At 40.0% G+C, this 26,256-nt stretch overlaps 1 protein-coding gene and 1 long non-coding RNA gene across 2 annotated transcripts; both read right to left on the bottom strand.

Moving 5' to 3' along the window:
• Positions 1-573: 573 nt before the first annotated feature.
• On the bottom strand, positions 574-18,750 carry LOC146656112 (cadherin-1-like). The gene is made up of 12 exons (XM_085428998.1): positions 13,705-18,750; positions 12,461-12,616; positions 11,752-11,893; positions 11,265-11,437; positions 7,906-8,034; positions 5,604-5,789; positions 5,206-5,453; positions 3,155-3,297; positions 2,254-2,345; positions 1,937-2,069; positions 1,587-1,802; positions 574-1,485 (listed from the first exon to the last, which is right to left on the bottom strand). The coding sequence occupies exons 1-12, from the start codon at positions 13,855-13,857 to the stop codon at positions 1,352-1,354; spliced, it is 1,905 nt and encodes a 634-aa protein (XP_085285124.1). The 5' UTR covers positions 13,858-18,750; the 3' UTR covers positions 574-1,351.
• On the bottom strand, positions 6,410-7,545 carry LOC146656113 (uncharacterized). Its single transcript, XR_014914413.1, has 2 exons — positions 7,239-7,545; positions 6,410-6,657 (listed from the first exon to the last, which is right to left on the bottom strand). It is a non-coding gene; the product is annotated as an uncharacterized LOC146656113 (long non-coding RNA).
• Positions 18,751-26,256: the final 7,506 nt, after the last annotated feature.

The raw sequence follows: 26,256 nt of genomic DNA, 5'->3' as shown, positions 1-26,256 counted from the left end.
ACGCCCTTGACTTCACAGATACACAGCAGATAGTAGGAGCTGGCAGCAGTATTACCAACAGTGCTCTGAGTCTGAGCTCAGCAAGCCACATTCTGCAGATACTGACATTTCGACAATGTGTCGAGCGCAGATGTTTGGAAACGCAGTTCAAAGCACACAGGTCACGTGACCACAAACTTTTGGTGCACTTCTGTTCTCTATGCAACAACAGGATTCCATTTTATACTTAAAATCAGGCACGTGCAGAGCGGGGTGGGGCGGGACGGGCTTGAGCACCCGTCCCTTCCCTGATGGGTGCCCACAGTGCCCTTTTGTTGAGGCAATTTCTTTTTTTTTCTTTTTCTTTTTTTTTAAGTGTACGTGTGGAGTCCTGTCTGTGCCCCTCAACAATAATATTTAACTATTAATCACAGTTTTGCTAAATAAAAGGATCTGGCTTGCATCAGTCACATACGGTGGCCCCTAGAGACAAAGCACATACAAACTCCAAAACACAACGGAAGTGTCACGGTGAGTGAGATGAGCCGTGTGGAAGAAATAAAGGAGGATCCAAACGCAGGCACTTGCAAAGGTGTGAGGGTGGTTTATTAAACACAAAAATATAGATGGACAAATGGTAAACGGAGAACTAAACTATACTGGACAACTAAACTCCTGAGCCTGAACAAGGACACGAACCTGAACATGAAGGAAGACGGAAGATGGTATATGACTGTGACAGCAGGGAGAACACACGAAAGGAACATGGTAGATACACAGACGGACCAGCAACTACAATGACAGAAGACACGACTTAAATACACACAGAGAAACACAGGGAGATTACAGGTGGTGGACACAGCTGGGAGTAATTAACGAGACGAGACAAGGCAGGTAAACTGAACACACTCACATGAGACGCAGATCACTACACAAAGACGCAGACTCGACATTGAGAGACAGACAGAAAATGACACATGGAACTAAACCCACACAAAACATGAGAACACAAATCCTAAACCGTTACATCTAACCGTACAAACAGTTCTGGGGGCCGACCGTGCACACGGCAACGGCGGTGGTGCAGACAAAACAAATCAGGAGGCCGGCCACTTGGAAGGCAGTGGTGGCCACTGAGCAGGTCCGGAGGACGACCGCGAAGCCAGCGGTGGCGAAAAGGAAAGCGGCCGGCAGAGGCGAGGCGGAATAGGATGAGCTGGGTCCAATGACGGTGTGGCAACCGCAGGACCAGACGAGGCAGGAGCAGACGAGGTTGATGAAGACACAGAGGCCGGACCAGGCGTGGATGAAGACACAGAGGCCGGACCAGGTGTGGATGAAGACACAGGTGTGGATGAGGCTAACGCTGCAATCAGAACTGGTGTCCATTTACCTGATCATCCTCTCTACTTTGCTCTCTGTTATAGTAGAAGATGTTGTCTTTAGATGTTAGCTCCTTCTGCTCCTCTTTCCTCAGACTGACAAACAGCACAACCAGGACCAGCACTGAACACAGAGCACAAAGTTTAGCACACAACAACCAACCAAATCCACTTAGCTGGGAAAGAAAACAGAGGCTACAAGTTATAAATCCATTCACAACTCACTGAGCAGCAGAATGCCTCCAAGTACTCCCCGAATAATGGGCAGGTTGCTGCCACCTAAAGCACGCTGAGTACACATCAAATCTTCTCCCTTGCAGTCGCACACTTCAGCTTTGATGATGTTGTCCTGCCCCAACCCATGCTTGTCTGCCACTCTCAGTATAACACTGTAATTTCCACTGGGCAGCTCAGTGGCTAAATTCAAGATGATGCCTGTTCCTAAAAAAACCCAAAACAGATATTTGCAGGAAATAATCTCAACACAAGTCATGAAATATATTACGTTTCTATTTCAAAATATTTCAAATTCTGGCCATGTGACTGGACAGCATCACTTTATACAGTTTACATACTGGTGTCGTTCATCCTAGCGGTCCAGTTGGTCTTTGACATGCCCTGTAAAGACATCGAGTAGGGAGCTCCAAATTCTGGTCCGTCTTTATCTGTTACTGAGAGCAGCTGAGGAGCTGGATCCTTGTTGCACACCTGAGGAAACACAAAGCCTTTATGCTAATATTCTGTATCACATGACTGCATAAATAGGGCTTGGTTAAACTTTTTAATTGATCGCATCTTGAAGTCGGTAGATTCAATAAATACACCCATCCTGCACCACTATTTGATGTGTTAGATGAAAACACCTGTTGAGCTGGTGGGAAATAAGACATACCATAATTTTATGCTGCTCAATGATGGGAGCATTGTCATTGACATCTTCCAGCTGAATGATCAGAGTACCAGTTCCTGTAGCTGGGACTGCATCTGGTCACAGAACAAACACAGATGTTCACAGGTGGGTTCCATCGACAAAGTGAAATATAGTCCAAATTTTAACGCTCAGAGACTTTCCTCTGGTCTTCCAGTTCTTACATAACTGACATTTGACACACAAATAATTGAAGGTACTGCAACAAAGGGCGACCGTGGCTCAGGAGATTGGGAAGCTTATCTGTAACCGGTAGGTTGCCGGTTCGATCCCCCTGCTCTCTCTGTCTGGGTCGTTATGTCCTTGGGCAAGACACTTTACCCTACCGCCTACTGGTGTTGGCCAGAGGGGCCTATGGCACGATATGGCAGCCTTGCTTCTGTCAGTCTGCCCCAGGGCAGCTGTGGCTACAACTGTAGCTTCCCTGCACCAGTGTGTGAATGTGAGAGTGAATGAATAGTGGAATTGTAAAGCGCTTTGGGTGCCTAGAAAAGTGCTATATAAATGCAACAAAGGGCAACAATGTTATTAGCTGTGAGCATGCCAGGAACATCTGTTTGTACTGGAATTTGTATTGCAAAGAGCGAGCGCACGTGCACACACACCTTAATCCAGTGAACAATAAAATACATTTTGTTTGCCTGTTTCCCTGATATCACTTTTGTTTCTTGATAAACTCTTTCCTCATGTTCATCTCTGACATTGTACAGATTTGTTAAAGTAGAGGTGAAAGAGCCACAGCAAAACTCTTGTTTACCAGTGTAATTATTCAGACACTTGTTATTTTATGAAATCATATCAGTGGTCATTGTGTATGGGAGTCAAATGATGATAATAATCTGCATCAGTCTTAACTCCCACCTACCATCATCATAGGCCCCGATGGTTGCGATGTATCTGTTGTTTGTGACAAAGATGGCCTCTCTGTCCATGGACGCTCTCACTTTAATAAGACCTGTGTCCTTGTCCACGTTCAGCCAGCCTGCAGGGTCATTCATTATTTTGTACCTGTACAAGACAGTCACCGAAAAGATGGTAATACTGTGCAGGCAGGATGATTAGAATTAGCATGTTTCACAATATGGCACAGTGTGTTATTTGATTTTGGACATTTGTCGGGCTGTATTTTTATTATGCAAATGTAGCTCTGTGTAGACCACGAGTGACAATAATAGTTATCTTTCTTCTTAATATCTTATATGTTTCTTCTTAATATTTCTTCTTTTTAATATTTCTTCTTAATATTATCATTATTTTATCTCTTAATTCTTCCCTCATGTTTAATCCATGGTGTTATGATAACTGTAATTGGACAAATGAACTGTTACAGGTTTCTCACGTTCTTTATATTTGGGGCTTTGATAAGCAAACCAAATGTACTATGAGGGTAGCCAGAGGTAGCCAAAATAGATGTGGTACACAAATATTTTTAGAAATATTTGTGTACCACATCTATTTTGAATTACATATACAAAGTGGGTTTTTTTGTAAAGTACGTCAACACTTTGCATTGTTAGGATTGTTACATCTATTGTTAACATCAAGTGTTTTAAAAAAAGAAAAGAAAAGAGAGAACCAGTTCATCTCTCTCTGGTAATCAGTGGTAGTACTGGGCTGGAACCTATTTTGAAAACATTCTTCAGAGATTTTGGTCTATATTGACCTGACAGCATCATGCAAATTGTAGTCAGTGAACAGGGCGTTCCTGTCATGTTCAAGAAACCAGTTTGAGATTATCTGAGTTTTGTGACATGGTGTGTTATCCTGCTGGAAGCAGCAATACGAAGATTGGTACACCGAAGGCAGGGATACAGCCAGAAGCAGGCCGTGGAATTAGTATTGGTATTAAGAGGCTCAAAGTGCCAAGAACACATCTTTCACACCATTACTGACATCCTGAATTGTTGACATAAGGCAGGATGGAGTCATGCTTTTCATTGCTTTCATGCTTGTCAAAATGTAATCCTACCATCCAACAGAAATCAAAACTCTTCAGACCAGACAATATTCTTCCAATCTTTGTTTTTCCAACTCTGGTGAACCCAAGTGAACTGTATTTTGTTTGTTTGTTTGTTTGTTTGTTTGTTTGTTTGTTTGTTTGTTTTTAGCTAACAACTGTGTCCCGCACTGTGATGGTTCACTGGTGTAGCCCATCTGCTTCAAGGATGAATGTGCTGTGCATTTAGAGATGCTGCTCTTCATATGATGGTTATGCATGTCTACCTATGAATATCTAGTGGTTATTTGAGTCACTGTTGCCCCCCTATCAGCTTGAAGCAGTCTGGACATTCTCTTCAGATACAACTTCTCACTTGCCAAACCAACTATGCTCATATGGAAAAGATGTATATAAATCTTATAAAGTTTGTATCTGTCTTTTGTGAAACTTGTATGAAAAGCATATAAGAGTGAAAACAGATATAAGATCCCTTGAAAAATTATATAATGAAACTTGTATGTTTTGGATACTCCCTAAAACAATATATGAAAGTGGCCACTTTCACGAGTAATCACATATAAGTTTTTACTATTTCTTTTCCATGTGGGTGGAGCCAAAAATAAATGATATATATACTATAGTTTTACCTTCAAATGATCAATGGATATATAGTCACTTCTTTTCTTCGACTATTGTTTCCACCAATTTATTATTTATGTAAATTTACAAGGAAATATTACACATTTTACAGACTTTTATTCCCTGTTTGGAAACTGAACGCCTCTTTTTTACAGCCCCTCAGTCGGTTTGCCAGGTGCCAAAAAACAAAGTCTGGGTACTAATGAAGTGTTTTTATAGTGTACTTTTGACTGAAAAACTGAATGTTTGAGGCACTTATGAGGTTAGTGATACATTGTCTCTGTCAGTGAGAAATTTGTTCATAGTAAAAAGGCGTTTTTTTGTCCTGTTTGACTTACGAGACTGTCTGCTTGCGTGCAGTGTCTGGGTCTGAAGCAGTGTACTGCACCACGACTTCATCCACAGCAAGGTCCTCTGGTTTTACCACAAGCGTCTCCTTTGGATCAAATATTGGAGCTTCATTCACATCTCTCACATTCACCACCACTGTGGCGGTAGAAGTGACCACAGAAACACCAGCAAAAGGAATCTCATTCTCCACTGAAACCAACAGAGTGTGCTTGCTGGCCGTCCCAAAGTCCAGCTCCTGGTTGGAAGGAAGAGAAAAAAAACATAAGGGTGTTGGCAATGTTAAGTTACAACAAATCACAGAAAGTACTTCCATCGACTAAAGAAAATACTCATTGATGACAATTATCTTCCAATATTATGAATGAATTCCTGATTTTCTTCCTACCTTTGCAGTAGAAAGGATTCCTTCCTGTTTGTTAGTTCCTGTTTTTACTGTGAAAACTCCATCAGGATCACCACTGACGATCTTGAACTTGGCGTTCCAGGCTGGAGTTTGTGGTTCATCCTCATCTGTTACTATCATCCTAACCACCACAACATCCTTTTTGTTTTCATCAACTGTTGAATTATACTGTGAGAAAATAAAGGATGGCAGTGAAAACAGATCTAAAGCCTCCTCATTAGGGATAGAGAATAATGGCCTCATTTTGTAGTCTGTGTCATTATACTGGGCTCATTACTTACTGCACAGCTGTGGAATTTTATTAAATAAAGTTAATTCACTAAAAATGGAACAAAAGTGTTTTTAACCATATTAGCATATTTTCCATGTGCTGTCAAAGACTCACTATTCCCTGTACAAACCAGGGCACCCTGATGCATCTCAAAATCTATAGATAACTACATTTTCAATTGTGACAACTACACAGCAAATCCAGCATGTCCATATTAACACTGTCGGATTTGATTTCAACACTATTAAAGTGTCTATATGGGTCCACACCAGAGAGTGTTAATTTAACTCTTTTTGGAGAGTTGGTACGTTAACTCTGATTTAGTGTTAAACACCAAATCTGTCTGGAGTTGATAATTTAACACTTGGTGTTAAGAGTTTATATATTAACTCTCAAAGAGTATTTTAGTTTAACTACGTAAGAGTTATCTTCTAATTCATTCTAAAAAGCGGGAATTTTACTGTTCTGAACTTCTAGAAATTTCTTTTGGAAATAAACATTTACTAAAAAGATGCAATGGTTTTTGAAAAACATTTATTCTGAACTGTGCACCACAATTTCAAAACATTTTCTGAAAGATGTAACAGTATACATGTTCTCACTTCATTAGAATTTTGTTTATCAAAAGGTCTGACATGGTAAATGCAAATAACAGCATTCTCATCACTTATTTCTTCAATACAATATGCATGTCCTTCATTCATCCCTTTGTGGAACTTCAACGCACTTCTACTCTCCCCCATATTCCATCTTCACAAGCATATCCTGTGCGGAGATTGAATAAAAATTAGTTGACACTAATTAATGGCACAAACAATCCAGTAAACAATTGCAGCACAGTAAAAAAAAAAAAAGGAATCCTCTTTGAGCCACTACTTGTGTAAAGTATTTTCCCAAAAGACAAGGACACAGGCAACAGGTATACTGAACTAAATGTAAAACCTCAACCTTTTTCATTTTTACCTAAACCGTGTGCACAAAACTCTGGAGGGATCTATGCTAACGTAGAATCGAGTCAGGACGTCTGCTACTGCTATTTGCTCGTTTTTTTTTTATGGGCGATCGTTTTCAGGCTTCAAGTAGCACCATTATACCAACATTTCACATTCTAGACATTGTTTTAGGTGTATTTGACCAAAAGTTTGACTGAAAATTCACATGCAAGCTTTTTTCAAGGCTGTGGTATTTGCCCGCAAACAATACCTTTCAGCTAGCTAAAACAGAATATTATGCTATCACCGAGCAACATGGCTAATGCCTTTCACACAGCTTTGTCTCAACTCCAAAGAGCCACAGAAGTAAAAGCTCATAATAATAATTAAAACAATCTTTGAAAAATGACTTACCAAGCATGGCAAACAACTCAAATATGTAGAGCAAAATGTTCTGAAACGGCTTCACTTCAGCTTCGATTGGAGCCGTGCTAGGGGCGGAGTCTGTGAATTTACTCTGTTGGTGTCATAGCCCCTCTAGGAGTTCAGAGTTAAGAGGTCAAGAGTTAATGTTTCCATTGTAACACCTCCAGATTTGACAGAGAAACACTCATTTTTAACACTCGATTTTAACTACTATCATTTTACACCTCAGAGTTACATTAAAAGAATGTGACTCTACTTAGAGTAAAATTAACTCTACTTTTGCAAGAAGACTATTAACACCAAAACATTTAACACTTTTGAATTTGCTGTGTAGTTGTCAACTACGTGGAGGCAGCTCTACTATGTAGATATAAATATTATAATTTCTTTAATAATTTTTACTTAAATTGACAGCAGTATTTTACTCATTGCCGGCTGTCCACATGTAAATGCCAAAGTTACACACAAAATGTAGCACATGTTGAACAGCTGCTAAAGTGCTGTGGACATGTTTTGTTCTATTGTGGGTTTTTGCTGTTTTTACTATGTGTGAGTGCAACATTAGTAATGCATTTAGATACAGGATGAATGTTCTGCTTTAACAGAGTGAAAAAGCAGCAGTTAAACAGGAAGTTTCCAGTTACTTCATACTTACTGAGCTCTGAGTGAAGACTGGAGCGTTGTCATTGCTGTCCGTCACCGTGAGGATGACTTTGGTTTGTCCAGTTAACCCTTCTCCCGCCATATCTGCTGCTTGCACTGTCAGAGTGTACTGTGGATATTTCTGTTAAGATACAGGGACTGTTAAGGTAGATCAGCTCATCAACAGGAAGGAAGAAACACTGACATCGGTTTACACACTTCTATAACACACAGCTTTCAAACTGCTGACTAGAGTCGTTCATCTATGAAGGCTTGGCACTCTGCCGAAAGGCTGAAGCGAAACTCATTTTATATTTTGCTTATGACAAATACCTGTAAACCTGATGCCATTAACTAATAATAGCCGTGTCGAAACTTTTTAAATATAGTGTATTCCCTGACCAGCTAGCAGGAGGCTGTTTGTTTGGCATGGGAAGTTCGAAACAGACGTGTCGACGCTGTGTCAAGCTTCCGAAGCACAGAAGTTTCGATACACCGCTCCAAAGCGTGGTTCAAAACACCTAGGTCATGTGACCACGACTCACCAAGGTTTTGGTGTGCTTCACCCCAGTTTCGACAGGTGGGGTACCTACTGCTTCTACACACTGCCAAGCAGTGTTGGGTAACTACGTTATTATTGTGGTAACGAGCACGGTAACTAGTTATTATGCTAAAATCAGGAACGCGTTAGTCGTTACTGGGATTTAGATAGGCTCGTTACTCGTTACTTCGTGTGGTGACATCGCAGAGCTTCCACAGATTCAGTAACATTAGCAAGTGGTGGAGGCAAGCAGGTGGATGAGAGAAAGGGGACGGAGAAGGAAGAGAGACCCGAGGCGGGCGCCGGTCCGAGTGTCAGGTGAACTGAACTTCAGGTAAGAAGTTATGACCTGCAGTCTATCTGGGTAAACCAATAAAAAAAACAAGTTTAGGTGGAGTTTTTCCCGTACTGCGTGCTAGCTAGCATGACTGGGTTTCTATACAGCTGGGTGGGTGCTATGTTACTGATGTTGAACTTTATTTTGTTCATAAAGTTAATTATTAGAGTTGCCAACCGTCCCCTAAAAAACCGAATCGTCTCTTATTCAGAGAAAATATTACGCGTTTCGTATTGAGGTGAAAAGGAACACAGTTTGTCAGCTAGAATGGAAAAACACAAAGCTGGAGTTATTCTGTCATTACGCTGTCAGCTGCCACTTCTTCTCTCATTCTCTCCCCCCTCCCTCTCCTGTTTCTACTTCAATCATGAAACTGATCAATGATCAGCTGATCGGCTCTCTTGTTTGTTTATCGCCCACTTTGCGCCAGAAAGAGGAAACCAGCTGATGTCGCGCTAAACAACAGCAGCACGTTTAAGCTTGATCAGCTGTTGTTAGAATTTATTTAATATTACTTTCTAGTATCAGCTGATGTTTGCTGGAGCCACAGCTATAAAGCTGCTGGTCATGATGTCGGTTTGGATATGTGGTGAGAGGGAAACATGAAGATGAAACCAGGAGATGTCCTTACTGGATCATCAGAGCTGAACAGGTGATGGAGAAACAGGTTTACCTTTTAGGTGACATGAATGAGTTGAAGGGAAGTTATGAACTGTTTCTGAGAGACAAATAACACCAGGATCCTTTTCTAAGTAGCTGACAGCTGGTAACTGTGCAGGGGCGGGTCTAGCAAAGTGTTGCCAGGGGGGCATGTAGGGCATTAACAGGGAGAGGGGGGCACAAAGAAATACTTTTCTTTCTTATTCTCATTTAAAATATCTAGCTTTTAAAAAATAATTATCTTAATCTTACAACAAACGATTGATAGATTGAGACATATATACCATCAAAACAGTGTACATCACTGTCACAACAGCGTTGGTTTTCATTCAAAGGCTTTATGATTTTTCCTATAATGGTGGGCCGGTCTCTAGTCAAAATCCCCGGGCCGATTTTTTGTCCCAGTCCAGCCCTGTATGCAACTCATCTGCAGTCTGGTGTTACCTACATCTTCCTATTCAGAAGGCAGAATTTCCGAGTTCTGAGTACAATCGAAAGCACCACGACTGCAGTTTTTGTGTTGGATGTAAAAGGCGCACAAGACTGGCAAAGTTATGGAAGCAACACATTAACAAGAGAATTCTGAGTAAAACCAAAGTTACTTTCCCTAGTAACTAGTTACTTTGAAGGTAACAAGTAACTTGAAGTAACTAAGTTACTTTTGATAGAAGTAACTAGTAATGTAACTAAGTTACTAATTTAAAGTAACTTACCCAACACTGCTGCCAAGTGCAAGGATTCCTATCTTAACTAGAGCCAGACTGGACTGGGACAAAAAAAAAATCAGTCCTGGCATTTTTTGTCTATGATTGATATATACCATGCATACCTTGATCTATGTATGCTCAAGGTGGCAGGGAGGGAAGTTTGCCAACTATCGGAGCTGCAGAAAGGTGCAATGAAGAATGTGCGTAAGTACAGCAAGCTGTCCATACGTTAGACCTTAGAAACTGCCAAACAATGACTTACAGCCTGGGCCAGCTGCTTAAAGAACTATACCAGAGTAATAGAAGGCAACAGAATAAACCAGCTGTTCTCCACTGAAGGGGTGAGCAACAGAATGGCAGGGGAACAATATGGGAATAGCATCACCAAGGCTGTAGACAAAGCAATATTCGAAGCGCATATAGAAGTACGCAACCCATAACGCCAATGCTCAGTGGCTAGTGGATCTAAGAACAGACAACAGCAACTTTCCTGAACAGGTACGGGTAACCATCATAGTGGCAGACAGCCAAGAAAGGGTCTCTATGAAGAATTGGACAGCACCAGGCCCCGACGTGGTTCACATTTACTGACTGAAGAAACATACTGTACTCCATGTGAACGCCTATAAGTACAAATGAACCAGCTGCTTGTCAGTGAGACCTCTTCCACACCTGGAATGGCTAACTGAAGGCCGGATAGCCCTGATTCCCAAGAACCCCCAGAAAAAGTCCCAGGGAAACCGAGTTAACAATAAAAACCCTGAAAACGATGAATTTCACACCCGAGCCTCAACTCTCGCAGCCCGGTACCAAACGACTTGGCCCGGGGTTTGGGGGCCACTGGTGAAATGTAAGCCAGAAATAGAGACTGTTAGCCTGTAAAGTAAAAGTGTAGCCTCATGAAATCTGTTGGTTTCAACATTAAGTAAAACTTTTATTTGAAGGCAAACAGTTTCAAGTTTCACAATTGAAGAAATCACCAGCAGTGTTTTGATGCAGCACCCTCTTTCTGACTGATTTCTAGCAGTGACAGGCAGACTACTGATCCTGATTCATTATAAAATGCTTTTTTCAGTACTTAGGTGTAAAAGGACACTTGTACGTTAAATATGTTTAACAAGTCTTACCTCTCTATCCAGTCCTCTACCAGTGATTCGGATACTTCCAGTAATTGGGTTGATTTCAAACATGTTGTCAGTGGGCAGTGGTGGGTCCTGGTTCAGAATACGATACCAAAGCTCTGAGTTGTCAGTACCTGGCTCATCGTCATCTTTGGCCTCAACCCTAACCACCTCAGTCCCTGGAGTGGAGGAATTCAGAAAAAGGAAATAAAGAGCAGAAGTTTTAGAAGGTCTTCACATTGCTTCATTTAAGAATTTATTAAATCAAAATAGAGTTAGCGTAAAAAGTCTAATTTCATTCCAACCCACATTGTAATTTTCTGAAGGTTATCTTAAAATTCATTGCATTTAAACCTCTGCACTACATTGATTTCTATTGATGAGAATTGTAGATAGTTTTAAAAAATAAAGAAAACTGCAAATAAGTGCCAACAAGTTTGCTTGTTCAATATCTCAAAAAACAAAATAATGTCAAAAATATGTTTAAACATACCGATGGCCGTGGCCTCAGCAACATTTGCGTAGTACTCCACCGTAAAATAAGGTTTGTTGTCGTTCTGGTCGATCACAATGACTATAATCTCCATGGGATACTCAGCTTGTCCCCCTCCATCTACCACAACATGTGCTTCAAACTACACAGGCAGAAGATTTCAACATGTTTGATTCACCTTCAACATTACACACAATACAAACAAGGTAAAGATTTCAGTGTGACTGGTGAATTTAATATAAACTGAATTGAATTCTTTTAAAATTCTAGAAATAAAATGAAATGAAAAGACTTATTGTCTTGCCTCTACACATTTGATTCATTTACAGTAGGTTTTGTGAGGCGTCACTTGACTTCTTGTTTCTGTCTCTCAAAAGGGTTTTTGTCTGTTCCATTTCAAAACAGCCAAAAAGACCTGCAATGTCCAGCTGTAAAGGTTTAACAAACCTAGTAAAACTAGTAAAGACTCTTAATACTTATCTAAACTGAACATTTCAGACTGATCTGCACATCAAGAATCTTATTTCTTAACTGTGAAGTATTGTCTGTAGTTGATTAAAAAACTGAATTAATTTCAATATGATCCTGAAACACAAGATGTTACAAAAAAACAACATGATAGAATAATCAGGATAAAGGTTTTTATTATTAAGTGATCTTTAAAACATACTCACTTTGGAACACATTTGGACAAAGTGAGGATGATTACCGTGTAACTGGCTGTTTCCTCTCTGTCGAGTGGCTGTGTTACATACAGAATGCCCGACTCTCTGTCCAATCTGAAACGACCAACAGGGGGCAGATCAGCTCCAGGACCAGTGATGCTGTAAAAGAGCTTCTTTTTTTTATCGTCACTAGAGCGGATCTGGAAAAAACACACAGGACGGAGTTAGATCACTCTCACTGTCTATGGTAAAGGTTATGCAACAATAAAGAAGCCGTGGAAGTTCATCTTCAAAAATATCAAGAGATTCCTCAAATCAACAAGATTGCTAGATTCTCTAAGCACTTGGGATTTTTTAAATGTGTTTCTTTTTTATCAGAAGACAAGCTACAGTTACTAATTTTAACTAATTAGCTTACTGTTGGTGCTAACCATTTTAATGTTTTTTTTTCTATAATATCATCTTTTACCTTAATTGGATAATGTAGCAGTGAAGATACACAGAAAACGGGGAAGAAGTAGAAGGGAAACACACACACAGGAAAGCGCTGCACGTCAAACTCAGACTGCTGCACTGCAGCCATGTGACGTGTGGTTGCCTGCTCATCCACTGAGCTCACGTGGCCCCCAATTCACTTTTATTTATATTGTACCAATTCACAACAAAAGCCGCCTAAAGATGCTACAATATTTGAGAAAGAACCTCAAGAATCAGCTGGTCTGGAAGCACTTAGTGACAGTGGGAAGGGAAACCACTCTTAACAGGAAGAAATTTCCAGCAGGACCAGGCTTAGCATTTAAACGCTGAAATTTCAAACACAAAATATGACTAAACGTTTTACTTTCTTTCCTTGCAGTGGATATCAATACATTTATGGTGAGACAAATTAAGCTCAACTGTATGTAAATAGGGTGAAACATGACTCTGTATGTGTGTATGTGGTCTCTGGTTAGGATAAATCTGTTATTCTAATTTTTCCCCCAGGTGTGGGACAGTTACTGTTGACTGCTAATATCTTGCTCTCATTATCGTAAATAGCAAATAAACTTTTGATCTGTATTTAAGAAATAACGTTTCTTTCACCAAAAATGTACATATTTTTACTCAACTAAAGTTAACAAGGTCAGCTTATGACAAAGACACATCCAAGAAAAGTGAAAACTCTGCAGATTCAATAATGAGAATTCAAAATAGGGGGAAAAGACTTGCTGACTGCAGAGGAAACATATAAACATTTACAATGCACTTTAGTGTCAAATTCTTCACAAGGTCCTTCAGTTCCTCATACCTGAGCTACTTTCAGGGGATAGGTTCCTCTCTTATTCTCAGTAACACTGAGTGGAGGAATAACCCAGTCTCTCTTCCTCCTCCTCACCCCTCCACCAGACTTGGGGGATTGAAGAACAGACACTTGTGGATCATTGGTAATCTGGGAAAACATGCAGAAAGCTTGGATAGAAGAACACTCACAAATTGACAAACTGCAATAAAGACTACAGATTATATTGTATATCTCAGAATTACACAACTTAGAGAAGTGAGAGGTAAGTCAGAGGGAGTGATGGAGACTTGGTAGAAAACAAACCTAATAGTAGGTTTTGTGCCTTAAAGAGACTTAGCTCAGAATCAAACAAACTTTTTTAAGCTTCAAGATACTGTCTCCCGGCCCATAGCATGAGGGATAACTTTGTGTATCCCAAAGTCTACTGGAGAGGACGCAGAAGCAACTGTTAAAAGCTCCATCCTTGGACTTCCGTTTTCCGGTGTTCTGACAAAACGTCCTACTTTGGCAAAACGTCCTACCGTAAGTAGTTTATGCACATTTCTGCTGTCACAGAGTAATTCCAGCACAAATGTAAGTAGGTATGACAGTTTGCCACGTAACTTTGCCCATTAGAGAATGCTTGTAGCTCACATTCATAAAGCCAGGACGGTTTGCCACTTCATTTTACCCATTAAAGTATGCTTGTAGGTAACATTCACAAAGGTAGCATGGTTTGGCACGTAATTTTACCCGTCAGAGTATGTTTCTAGCTCTTATTAACAAAGGTAGGTCGATTTGCCACTTAATTATAGCTGTTAAAGTATGCTTGTACGTCACATTTACAAAGGTAGGACGGTTTGGCACTTAATTTTACCAGTCAAAGTATGTTTGTAGCTTATATTCACAAAGGCAGGACGGTTCGCCACAGAATTTTGTGTTGTGCGCATGCGTAGAAACAACGGGTAGGATTTGTTCTTGTTCTTTTTTCTTTCTCTTCTTCGTGTCCTGAAAACTGGGACTAGTATGGGAAGAAAGCAGGGGCTTACGCGGTTGCTTTTGCAACCTGCTGGGGAGATATTGGTGGTGGTATTGGGTTTTTTTGTTTTTTTTACGCAGTGATATGTTATTGTATTGCATTTTATTTCTGGGGTGGGGTTGGTTGTCATGTTTTTTGTTGTTGTTGTTGTTGTTGTTGTTGTTGTTTTCGTCCCCTCCCTTCCCTCCTTGGGCAACTCTGCACATAAAAATGTGGGACTTCCTTGATGAGTGGTAATCTTACCTTTGTTAGCTGGAATGTGAGGGGGTTGAACCACCCAATAAAGCGAAAGAGAGCCTTATCACGCCTGAAGCAATTTAAGCCCGGGATAGTTTTTTTGCAAGAGACTCACTTGCAGGATTCGGATCATTCACGCTTGGCGAAATGTTGGTCAGGACAGATGTTTCACTCTAATTTTAAAGCAAAGGCCAGGGGTACAGCTATTCTTATCGATCGGAACATCACATTTGTTCCATCCACTGTTGTGTCAGACAAAAACGGTCGGTTTATAATAGTGTCTGGCAAACTCTGCGACAGGTCTGTGACCTTGGCCAATATTTATGCACCCAATTTTGATGATGTGCAATTTTTTCTACGCCTGTTTTCACACCTCCTGGACTTAAATACTCACTCTTTAATTCTGGCGATTTTAATCTTTATTTGGATGCGGTTTTAGATCGTTCATCCCCCAAAGCTGCTACTCTTAACAAATCTGCAACTTATGTCAAGTCTTTTCTTGAAGATTATAGTCTCACAGATCCCTGGCGGTTTTTGTTCCCTACTGGTAGAGACTATTCCTTCTTCTCACATGTACACCACACCTACACTAGAATAGATAATTTTTTATTGATAATTTGCTAATTAATAGTATTGGATTCTGCAGCTATGAAAGCATTACTGTCTCTGATCATGCCCCCCTCGTGCTCAAAGTAGCTTTTCAGGGCTGCTTTTCAGAGAAAGCTCTGGAGATTGGATCCATTGCTGCTCACGGATGAACAATTTGTTTCTAACATCTCTTCTAAAGTTAAAAATTTTCTTAACGAGAATAGAACACCTGGTATGCCAAACAAGACGGTGTTGGAAGCTCTGAAGGCATTCCTGAGAGGAGAAATCTCCTCAGTGGCAGCATTTAAAAGACAGTGTGCACAGCGGGAGCAGAGGCTTATTTCAGACCAGATTTTAAACATCGACAGGCAGTACGCTCAGTCACCATCACTGGCGCTATACAAAGAACGCTTAAGTCTACAAACCAAACTCAACCTACTTTCCACTCGACAAGTGGAAGAATGTCTGATTAGAAACAAGAACGATTTTTACGAACATGGTGCAAAGACCGGTAAGCTTTTGGCCACTCAACTGCGTGGTATTAGGGCTAAACAAATCATAACCGGAGTGAGGGCGGACAATGGAGTGGTGACATTTTTTTATATACATTTTCAATTCAATTCAATTCAATTTTATATATATATCGCCAAATCACAACATAAGTCGCCTTATGGCGCTTCACAGATACAGAGAAAAAACCCCAACAATCATATGACCCCCTATGAGCAAGCACTTTGGCGACAGTGGGAAGGAAAAACTCCCTTTTAACAGGAAGAAACCTCCAGCAGAACCAGGCTCAGGGAGGGGCGGCCATCTGCTGCGACCGGTTGGGCTGAGAGAAGGAAGACAGGATAAAGACATGCTGTGGAAGAGAGACAGAGGTTAATAACAGATATGATTCAATGCAGAGAGGTCTGTTAAGACATAGTGAGTGAGAAAGGTGACTGGAAAGGAAAAACTCAATGCATCATGGGAATCCCCCGGCAGCCTATGTCTATTGCAGCATAACTAAGGGAGGATTCAGGGTCACCTGGTCCAGCCCTAACTATATGCTTTAGCAAAAAGGAAAGTTTTAAGCCTAATCTTAAAAGTAGAGATAGTGTCTGTCTCCCGAATCCAAACTGGAAGCTGGTTCCACAGAAGAGGGACCTGAAAACTGAAGGCTCTGCCTCCCATTCTACTTTTAAATACTCTAGGAACAACAAGTAGGCCTGCAGAGCGAGAGCGAAGTGCTCTAATAGGGTGATATGGTACTACAAGGTCATTAAGATAAGATGGGGCCTGATTATTTAAGACCTTGTATGTGAGGAGCAGGATTTTGAATTCAATTCTGGATTTAACAGGAAGCCAATGAAGGGAAGCCAAAACAGGAGAAATATGCTCTCTCTTTCTAGTCCCTGTCAGGACTCTTGCTGCAGCATTTTGGATCAGCTGAAGGCTTTTCAGTGAGTTTTTTGGACATCCTGATAATAATGAGTTACAGTCGTCCAGCCTGGAAGTAATAAATGCATGAAGTAGTTTTTCAGCATCACTCTGAGACAGGATATTTCTAATTTTAGAGATGTTGCGCAAATGGAAGAATGCAGTCTTACATATTTGTTTAATATGTGCATTGAAGGACATGTCCTGGTCAAAAATGACTCCAAGGTTCCCCACAGTGTTACTGGAGGCCAAGGTAATGCCATCCAGAGTAAGAATCTGGTTAGATACCATATTTCTAGGCTTTTCAGGGCCGAGTACAATAACCTCAGTTTTATCTGAATTAAGAAGCAGAAAGTTAGCGGCCATCCAGGTCTTTATGTCTTTAAGACATTCCTGCAGTTTAACTAATTGGTGTGTGTTATCTGGCTTCATGGACAGATAGAGCTGGGTGTCATCTGCATAGCAGTGAAAATGTATGCTATGTCTTCTAATGATACTGCCTAAGGGAAGCATGTATAATGTAAACAGAATTGGTCCTAGCACTGAACCCTGTGGAACTCCATAATTACCTCAGTGTGTGAAGAGGACTCTCCATTTACATGCACAAATTGGAGTCTATTAGATAGATATGATACAAACCACTGCAGTGCAGTACCTGTAATACCTACAGCATGTTCTAATCGCTCTAATAGGATATTATGGTCGACAGTATCGAATGCTGCACATTTGAATCTACTGTTAATGTAAAAGATTTGCATGGTTTCTTTGACTCCATTGATATGCCCTCGCTCTGGGGGGAGCGAGGGCATATCATATCAGGGCTCAGACAGACTCTGGAAGCCCCTGTCTCAAAGGCAGAAATTCAGGTGGGAATAGCATCTATGCAATCTGGGAAATCTCCAGGTCCTGATGGATTTTCTACAGACTTTTATAAAAAATTCTTGGATGATTTGTCTCCCTTCCTTTGCAAAGTTTTTACAGAATTGCTAGACTCTGGGGCACTTCCTCCTTCATGCTACCAGGCCTGTATCACAGTGTTACTTAAGAAGGGCAAGGACTGTGCTTCTTATAGGCCTGTATCTCTGTTAAACACGGATGTTAAAATTCTGTCTAAGCTACTGGCGCACAGGCTGGAAAAAATTCTTCCTGCTATAATCTCTCCCGATCAAACTCTAAACTTTAAATCTCTAGACTCACTAATCACTTCATTTATTTGGAATGGTAAACATCCCAAATTGAAGAAATCTATTTGTTAAAAAGTCCTCCGGCCAGGGCATGCGTTACCTGCATGGGAGGAGCATGATTCCACCAGGGGCCAACAGCCAATCAGAGTGTTCACCATTCTCTCCTTGCTGTGGCAATTAACTAGCATACATGCACACACACTAAAATGCAGACATTAACAAAAGTTGCTTACGAAGTATCTCAAAAAACGCAATATACTGCCAAAACAGAACCATTTGTCATTTATGAGATGCAACAAAAAAACGTTTTGAAATCATTGTGATTTCAAAACAGTTTTTGAGTTTTTAAACAGTTCCAACCTGCTGCTGCACTTTTAGCTCTTTACCCTGTCTGAGTACTCCTCATGAGCCGGCTTGTCGCTGTTACAATCCTCAAACCCAGCTGTGCCATCTACCCGCTCCCAAGCCTCACTATTAACTTGTTCTTGGCCAGTGCATCAACCTGAAAGCCTAGGTCCTGACGGTGGAGGCAGTATCATTAGTTCGAGTCACATATCAGGAGCTCTCCTATGGTTTATTAGACCTTTGGTACTCACTAACACTTTGCTGCCAAGCCTTCCAGCTTCGACACAGTTGCTACTTAGGTCTTCAGTCTGGAAATGGCTATTTCCCAGCTCAATGGGAGGTTGTCCTGACTGGTCTGTTGGAAGTAAAGCTGCCATTTCCAGCCTCCTCATTGGCAGTGTTGTGGGCAGAGGATGAGGAGCTCGCAACCTCCATTCCAGCTGCTCCCTCTTTCAGTAGAAAGTGGGGTTCTCACAGCCACAGCTCATTTCACTGGGCTCCCTGAAGTTCCAACTACAATCATTAAGACTATTTCTTCTATTCTTGTGCATGAGTGAGCCGTTACTCCGACTGATTCTTGGGTTGCTATGGTCGGAGAGTGTTGGCTGTTTCTGTTCTAGCAAATAAAGTGACTGAGTTTTCTGTTTCTAACCTGATCAACTTAAATGTTGAGAGTTGTAAAAAAAAAAAAAGCAAACTCTTGAGTCTTTGTTTTTTGTTTGTTTTTACCTGTTCATTGGGTATATGTAGCTTTAGCCTTTTTGTGTCCCCTAGGCCACAACACACTTCATCACAGACTTTTACAGAAACTGTCTATTATCCACCTGTATAGGCCTCTTCAAAACCTGTTTATTGTGAATCAGTGCATCCCACCACAGGAACTACTTGGTTGCGGTGGTGTGTATATCATTCAGTAAGACCTGTTGCCATTGTTTTGTAAGGATGAAGAGGATTTTATGAAAGGGGGGAGACTGTTCCAGAGTTTCGCCATATTGGGACCTCCACAGTAGCCGGAAACACGTGACCTCCACAGAAATACGTTCCTGCATGGATCATCGACTGTGGAAGCCTTGCAAAAGTGAATCATTATTATTAATCAACATTATAAAGACACTATTTGTCATGTTAAATTTACTACACTACCATTATTATCTGAGCTATTATTATGATCTATTTATTTATGCTCCAGAAAGAACCACGAGGTCCTGTTTGAAACGGATGTTATCGATTTCATGGTCTAAACCTAAATCTCATGGCAACAGAGCCTTCTCTGTGCCAGGTACCGGACTCTGGTACCTGGCACAGAGAAGGCTCTGTCACTTAAGTTTGTGCAGATCTAATTTGTAGATCTGCACAAACACTGAACCACTGAACCAGTCCATTTTAAATCAGTAAAGATTTAAAATGGACTGGAAATAGACTTACAACCAAGATGGATAAATATTTGAAATCAAAAACTAAGGGCTCTGAACTGGGCCCTGGACAACATTCTAATCAAGAAGCAAAAACGGTGAGCTCGAGGCAATGTACAGCGAAAGTTATCTTTCATTTGGAATTACTTTCACTGGAGATCCGAATGCAACGACTTTGTTATTTTTGGTGTGTGTGGAAAAGCTCTTAAACAGTGCCAAGGTAGCAAGCTTGGTCTTTCCTCCCCACTGCTGTCAGACTCCACAACAAAGACTTTAACTGAACAAACACACACATCCACACATGTGCAATAACACTAAGTGCAATAATCTTTTCTGGCATCGTTGTATTTTTACTCAGTTGTATATAGCATTCGTATTCTATTTTTATCTTATTGTATATTTTTATTCTATTTTATTCTACTGTATATAGTATATTATTTTATTCTATTCTGTACAGCTGTGTACTGTATTTATTCTTATTGTATTCTAATTTTTGCGTCATAACTTTTGCACTGTCCACTTCCTGCTGTGACAAAACAAATTTCCCACGTGTGGGACTAATAAAGGTTATCTTATCTTATCTTAAACACCATTTCTACACAAAACATCCCTCACTTCAAAACAAGAACACAGGCTATTTTGTTCGCCTGTATGAACACGCTGAGAAACAGGTAACTTTAATGAGAAAAAACGCAAATGTGTCTGAAAGAGCTCTCAAAGCTAGCTACTTAGTAGCTGAACTTATAGCCAAATCCCAAAGACCACACACTGTAGCAGAGACATTAATACTACCTGCCTGCAAAGTCATTGTGAATGAGATTGCTCGGCCCTGACGCGGGAAATAGCCAGTGTCCCGCTTTCAGATAACACAATTGACAGACGTATCGATGACATGTCTGCAGACACTAAAAGTGTGGTTTTGGAGAAGATACGCATCAGTGGGAAGTTTGCAGTGCAACTTGATGAGTCTACAGACATTATTGGACAAACCCAACTCTTGGCCAATTTGCGTTTTGTGGATGGGGACTCCATCAGAGAAAACGTTCTATTTTGCAAGGCACTGCCAGAAAAAACAACAGGAGAGGAAATGTTTTGGGTTACATCCAAATATGTTGAACAAGGAGGACTTAAGTGGGAAAACTCCACAAGTGTCTGCACTGTTGTTGTGTTTGCACATCTCTGTTGCTTGTGGGGCTCGCACACAAGAATTTCACTCGCATGTGCTGTGCCAGTGTGCCTGCACATGTGATGTGACAATAAAAGTGATTTGATTTGATTTGATTTGATTTGATTTGATGGAGCAGCAGCCATGGGCGGGCACATCAAAGGTTGGTTTAGCAGAGTGAAAGCGATACACCCAGATGTTATTGTTATGCACTAATTTCTGCACTGCGAGGCACTCATTACTGAGACTTTACCAGCAGATCTGGAAAAGTACTGGCCCGTGCGTATGAGCTGTGGAAAGAGCTAAAAGTGTTTTTGAGTGATGAGAGGTACAACGATGCAAAGCTGCTTGCAAGTGAGGAGTGGTGTGCAAGGCTGGCTTACATGGCAGATATATTTCAGCATTTAAATGAACTAAGCACACAAATGTAAGGCCGAGATGAAAACCTGCTCAAAAGCACAGATAAAATAAATGGATTCCATTCAAAGGTGCACCTCTGGCAACAACATCTGGAAAGTGCCAAGATTGGCATTTTCCCGCTCACTCAGAAATGGCAAGGAGATATGAAAACTGCCACACTGTGTGAAATAATAGGTAAACATTTGAAAACGCTTGAGGAGAAGTTGTCCATTTATTTCCCCTCAGTATCCACTGAATGGCTTTACTGGGTAAGGACCCATATAGCTCAGCAGCAGTTTTTGAAAAGGATATGACTTTGCAGGAGCAGGAGGAACTAACTGAACTGAGACAAGGCCGTGGTTTAAAGCTAAGTTTTGCTGATCTATCTTTGCACAGTTTACGGTTGACTGCTGCCATGTAGTTCCCCATTCTAACAAACAGATCTATTTTGACATTGCTCCCATTTTCAACAACATATTTATGTGAGCTAAACTTTTCAAGCATGGCTGCTATACAAACCAAAAACAGAACGAGATTAAGAGCTGTTGAGGAAGAGCTTTGTGTATGCCTTTCTTAAATTCCTCCCAGAATATGATCTTTGTGTTCATCTAGATAGGCCCAGGTTTCTCACTGAGTGAGTATAAACAAACTGAGGGACCAACTTTCCATTATATGTATTGTACAAGGCTACAGTGTGTCATTTTGGAAAACGTTTGGTTGGTGGTGTGCCACAGGATATTTGTGATCTATAAAATGTGCGGCGACTCAAAAAAGGTTGAAGAACACTGCCATATAAAACCTGCAGGACACCGGCCCTTGAGGTCTGCAGTCCGCACCCCTGTTCTAGATATTTGTTTTGTGTAAATGCAGACGTATCTCCAACTCAAACTATACCAGCTGCATTCAGGAAACCAAACTTTGATAATGCTTTTATTTATCCACAATATATTCAGTTAAAATATTGTTTTCATTAAAGTGGAATTGTGCTAGTTTCAGTGGGAAATGTATGCAGCTCATTTAAATAAAAAGTTCAAAGAGCTGTGAAAGGTTGTACATTCTTATAAGGATGTGTTGTTTCTGTATCGTCTCTCTCCTGTTAGACTCAACCATCATCTGTTTACTGCTCTAATATCTTCAACATCTTCAGTAAGTTATATTGCACAATTATGTCATCCAATAAAAAACATTCACAGCTTCATACTGCCTTCCATTTTTATCTGCAACATACAAGGATCAAATGTTTTTACTTTATTTTTGGGATATGGGATATTGCACTTAAACCTAACTAAAGCTTTCAGACAGTGGTCATTGAATATAAACGTGTCTGTAACACAGTAACACAGGTATAAATGATGTGAAATAGAAATACATACCTTGAAGTCTTAATTTAGCTCAAGATGCTGTAGATTCCCATCAGTAACACTTTCGGTCCGCTAGTAAAACGTAGTTCTATTAATTCAATTCAATTCAATTTTATTTATATAGCGCCAAATCACAACAAAAGTCGCCTCAAGGCGCTTCATAGATACAGAGAAAAACCCAACAATCATATGACCCCCTATGAGCAAGCACTTTGGCGACAGTGGGAAGGAAAAACTCCCTTTTAATCTGCGGTTGATTACCGGAACCGGATGTAAGTCCCAAAAAAAAAGAATTTTGGAACTGAAATTGAAGTGTAGAAGTGAAACTGAATGGTGAGAAGTGAATCTGAAATTATTCGAGAGCTAAATTTTTAAAGGATAAGATGCAGTTTCAAAGCAAATGAATTTATTTTCAAACTATAAAATTCAATTTCATTTTAGTGATGATAATTTTCAAACCAATAAATTGAATTTCAAATTAGGCTAATTCATATTCAGTTTTTAAAAGCATTTATTCAAGTTACAATTCAGATTCAGTCTGAGCAATTCAAATTCAAATTTAACTTATTCAAATTCAGTTTCTGGTGGCACAGATTTCTGCCCATAATTACATTTGTAACATATTCATTTGCATCCATTTCACATGTATGCAAATGTCTAAAAATACACAACAACCCTCTGGCTCATTTACAAAACCTTGTGTGCACGATACACACAAAGCATGTGTATCAGGTGCTGATGGGGAAACAGATCCCTCTGGATCCCTCTGGATGCTAACTAAGCTGTAAGCTAATCTGATGCTAACTAATGTAAATGTTACCATTCTCACTGCATCAAATAGGTAAAGGTGATGGAGGAAGTTCTGTTCCCCCCCCCCCCCCCCCTTTAAATCCTCATGGTCAAACACTTCAGGCATTTTCTCTCTATGCTCCTGAGGCACCCATACGTGCCACGGATGTGAAGAAGAGCATTCATCCGAAAATTCGCAAGAGTTATTGTTCAAAGCATCATTTACCATGGTTCACTGCTGACATCTAGTGGAGAGTATAAGAATAGCATGATTGTTATTGTGTCAAAGGTACTGTACAATTTAGCAAGTGTGTAGATGTTCCTGTATAATTTACAGCGAATATCTACTGTGTATAAAATCACAAGAATTATAAACTCACTCAGTTTACATACTGAGTTGGTCCTCTGGAAGTGTTTTTGCGACTAAGCTTTTTTTCTAGGTCAGTGTTAACTGACTAAGAAAAAAACGAAATCTTATTTATTTTGTATGTCTTCACTTTATTTTCTTGGTATACTCTTGTATTCTTCAGCTATCTTTACCTGAGCTGTGGTAACGCACAAATTTTCCCACCATGGGATCAATAAAGTCTTATCTTATCATTTCAACCTTCTGATTATTAGACCTACTAATGAGGTCATCTACTAATTGGACGATCTGATTAGTGGGTCGTCCGATTAGTAGAGAACTCTTCCTCCTGAGCTACAGCCAGCTACAGTTTCTGGGAATTTAACAAATGCTTTCAGGACTTTGCAGTTATTTTTAATTATCATATTTTTATTTACTTTTTTCCTTTATACAAAAAAAAAGAAGACAAAAACAACTACCACAACAACAACAGAGAGAAAACACAAAAACAAACAAACAAACAAACAAACAAACAAACAAACAAACACAATAAGCAGTCTGAGACATGTAAACGAAAAATTAATACAGTATATATAATTCGGTCTACCAGTCATTTACACATTTGTCCTGACAAACTCAACCTGCCATTGGAGTGGGGCTGCCTCTCTCACTATGGTTTTCTTCAGATCATCAGGTAAGTAATCCAATAGCGGGCGCCATATATCCAAAAAAATATCTTCATTGGCACTTAATTTTGCACTCAGTCTTTCCATTGGTAAAACTCTAAAGATTTCTTTATACCACTGAATTATTGTTGGTGGTTTTTCATTAATCCAATTGAAAAGAATAATAATGGATTGTATTTATATAGCACTTTTCGGGGCCCTCAAAGCACTTTACAATTCCACTATTCATTCACTGGTGGAGGCAGCTACAGTTGTAGCCACAGCTGCCCTAGGGCAGGCTGACAGAGGCGAGGCTGCCATATCACGCCATCGGCCCCTCTGGCCATCACCAGTAGGCGGCAGGTGAGGTGTCTTGCCTACGGACACAATGACCGAGACTGTCCGAGCCGGGGCTCGAACCGGCAACCTTCCGGTTACAAGATGAACTGCCAACTCTTTGAGCCACGATCGCCCCTAAGAATACATTTTCTTGCCAAAAACAATAATTTACATAATAGTATATATTTGTTTTTATCTGGAAATTTGTTCAGAATTGGCAGCCCCAATAAATACTGAGCTGGATCTTTTTGTATTCTGCTTTTAAATATACCTTTTAATTATTTTGTTACACAGAAGCAGAATTTTGAGATTTTTGAGCAAGTCGAAAGACAGTGCAAGTAGGAACCCGCCGCAGATTTACATTTAATACATTGTGCAGACCTGCTCGGATCAATTTTATTCAGAAAAATAGGCGTTCTATACTGTCTATGTAAAATTTTATATTGTGTTTCTTTAAATCTGTTACTAAGAAATAAAGAATGCACAGATTGTATGCACTCACTCCAGGCATGATCATCACAATGACACTGGAGGTCACCCTCCCAACTCCTAATCAGTTTTCCAATATTATGTTTGTTATAACCTTCTAGTGTATTGTAAAACTGTCTTATAGTACAATTATCTGCATTTAAGTGTAAAAAGAAAATTTCCATGGGTCCTAGTTGCATTGTATTGTGCAAAGTATCAAAACTTGAAGTAATTAGGTGACGAGCTTGTAAAAATGCAAAAAAATCCATTTGATGTATTCCATATTTCTTTTGGACCTGCTCAAAAGAAATACAATCATTCCCATCAAACAAATCACCCACCACACTGCACCAAACCATCTCTGAAATATTACACTTTTCATTCCTGGTGTAAAGTGCCGATTATTTATAAAAGGTGTTAGATAACTTAGTATAGGATTACTTTCAGTGTATTTATTCATATCACGCCATGTTTTTAAGTAAGTATCAATCATTACTTTGTTACGTTTTTTAATATATTTACTCACTAGTTCGCTTAGGAGATTAAATGGCGAACATGTCCAGGCTTCATTTGGATTCTCTGTCTCTTTTAGATATGCGTGGATCCATTGATGTATAAGTCTACTATGACATGACCAGTTATACAGCAAAATGTTAGGAAAGGCAAGACCCCCTTTATCTTTGGGCAGCTGTAACATTTTCATACTTAATCTGGGTTTCTTACCCCTCCAAATAAACCTTGACAGATCTTTTTCAATTTCTTTTACAATTTTTTTGGTAAGAGTTATTGGGAGCATTTGTAAGGGATATAAAAGCCGTGG

This window comes from Rhamphochromis longiceps, linkage group LG13 (genome assembly GCF_057381845.1).
Source record: "Rhamphochromis longiceps isolate RC_006_pf linkage group LG13, R_longiceps_female_GT1.1, whole genome shotgun sequence".
Lineage (NCBI taxonomy): Eukaryota > Metazoa > Chordata > Actinopteri > Cichliformes > Cichlidae > Rhamphochromis > Rhamphochromis longiceps.
The sequence above is the reverse complement of the archived record's forward strand: the minus strand, read 5'-3'. Positions and strand labels throughout refer to the sequence as shown.

Bases quoted from the DNA above. Each gene is read 5' to 3' on its own strand.
- LOC146656112 (XM_085428998.1), bottom strand. From the start codon at position 13,857: ATGTTTTCCCAGATTACCAATGATCCACAAGTGTCTGTTCTTCAATCC. The intron at 12,617-13,704 runs GTATGAGGAACT...TGTTTTTTCCAG, and splicing joins ATCCCCTGAAAGTAGCTCAG to ATCCGCTCTAGTGACGATAA. The intron at 1,803-1,936 runs GTATGTAAACTG...GGGTTTTTTTAG, and splicing joins CGCTAGGATGAACGACACCA to GAACAGGCATCATCTTGAAT.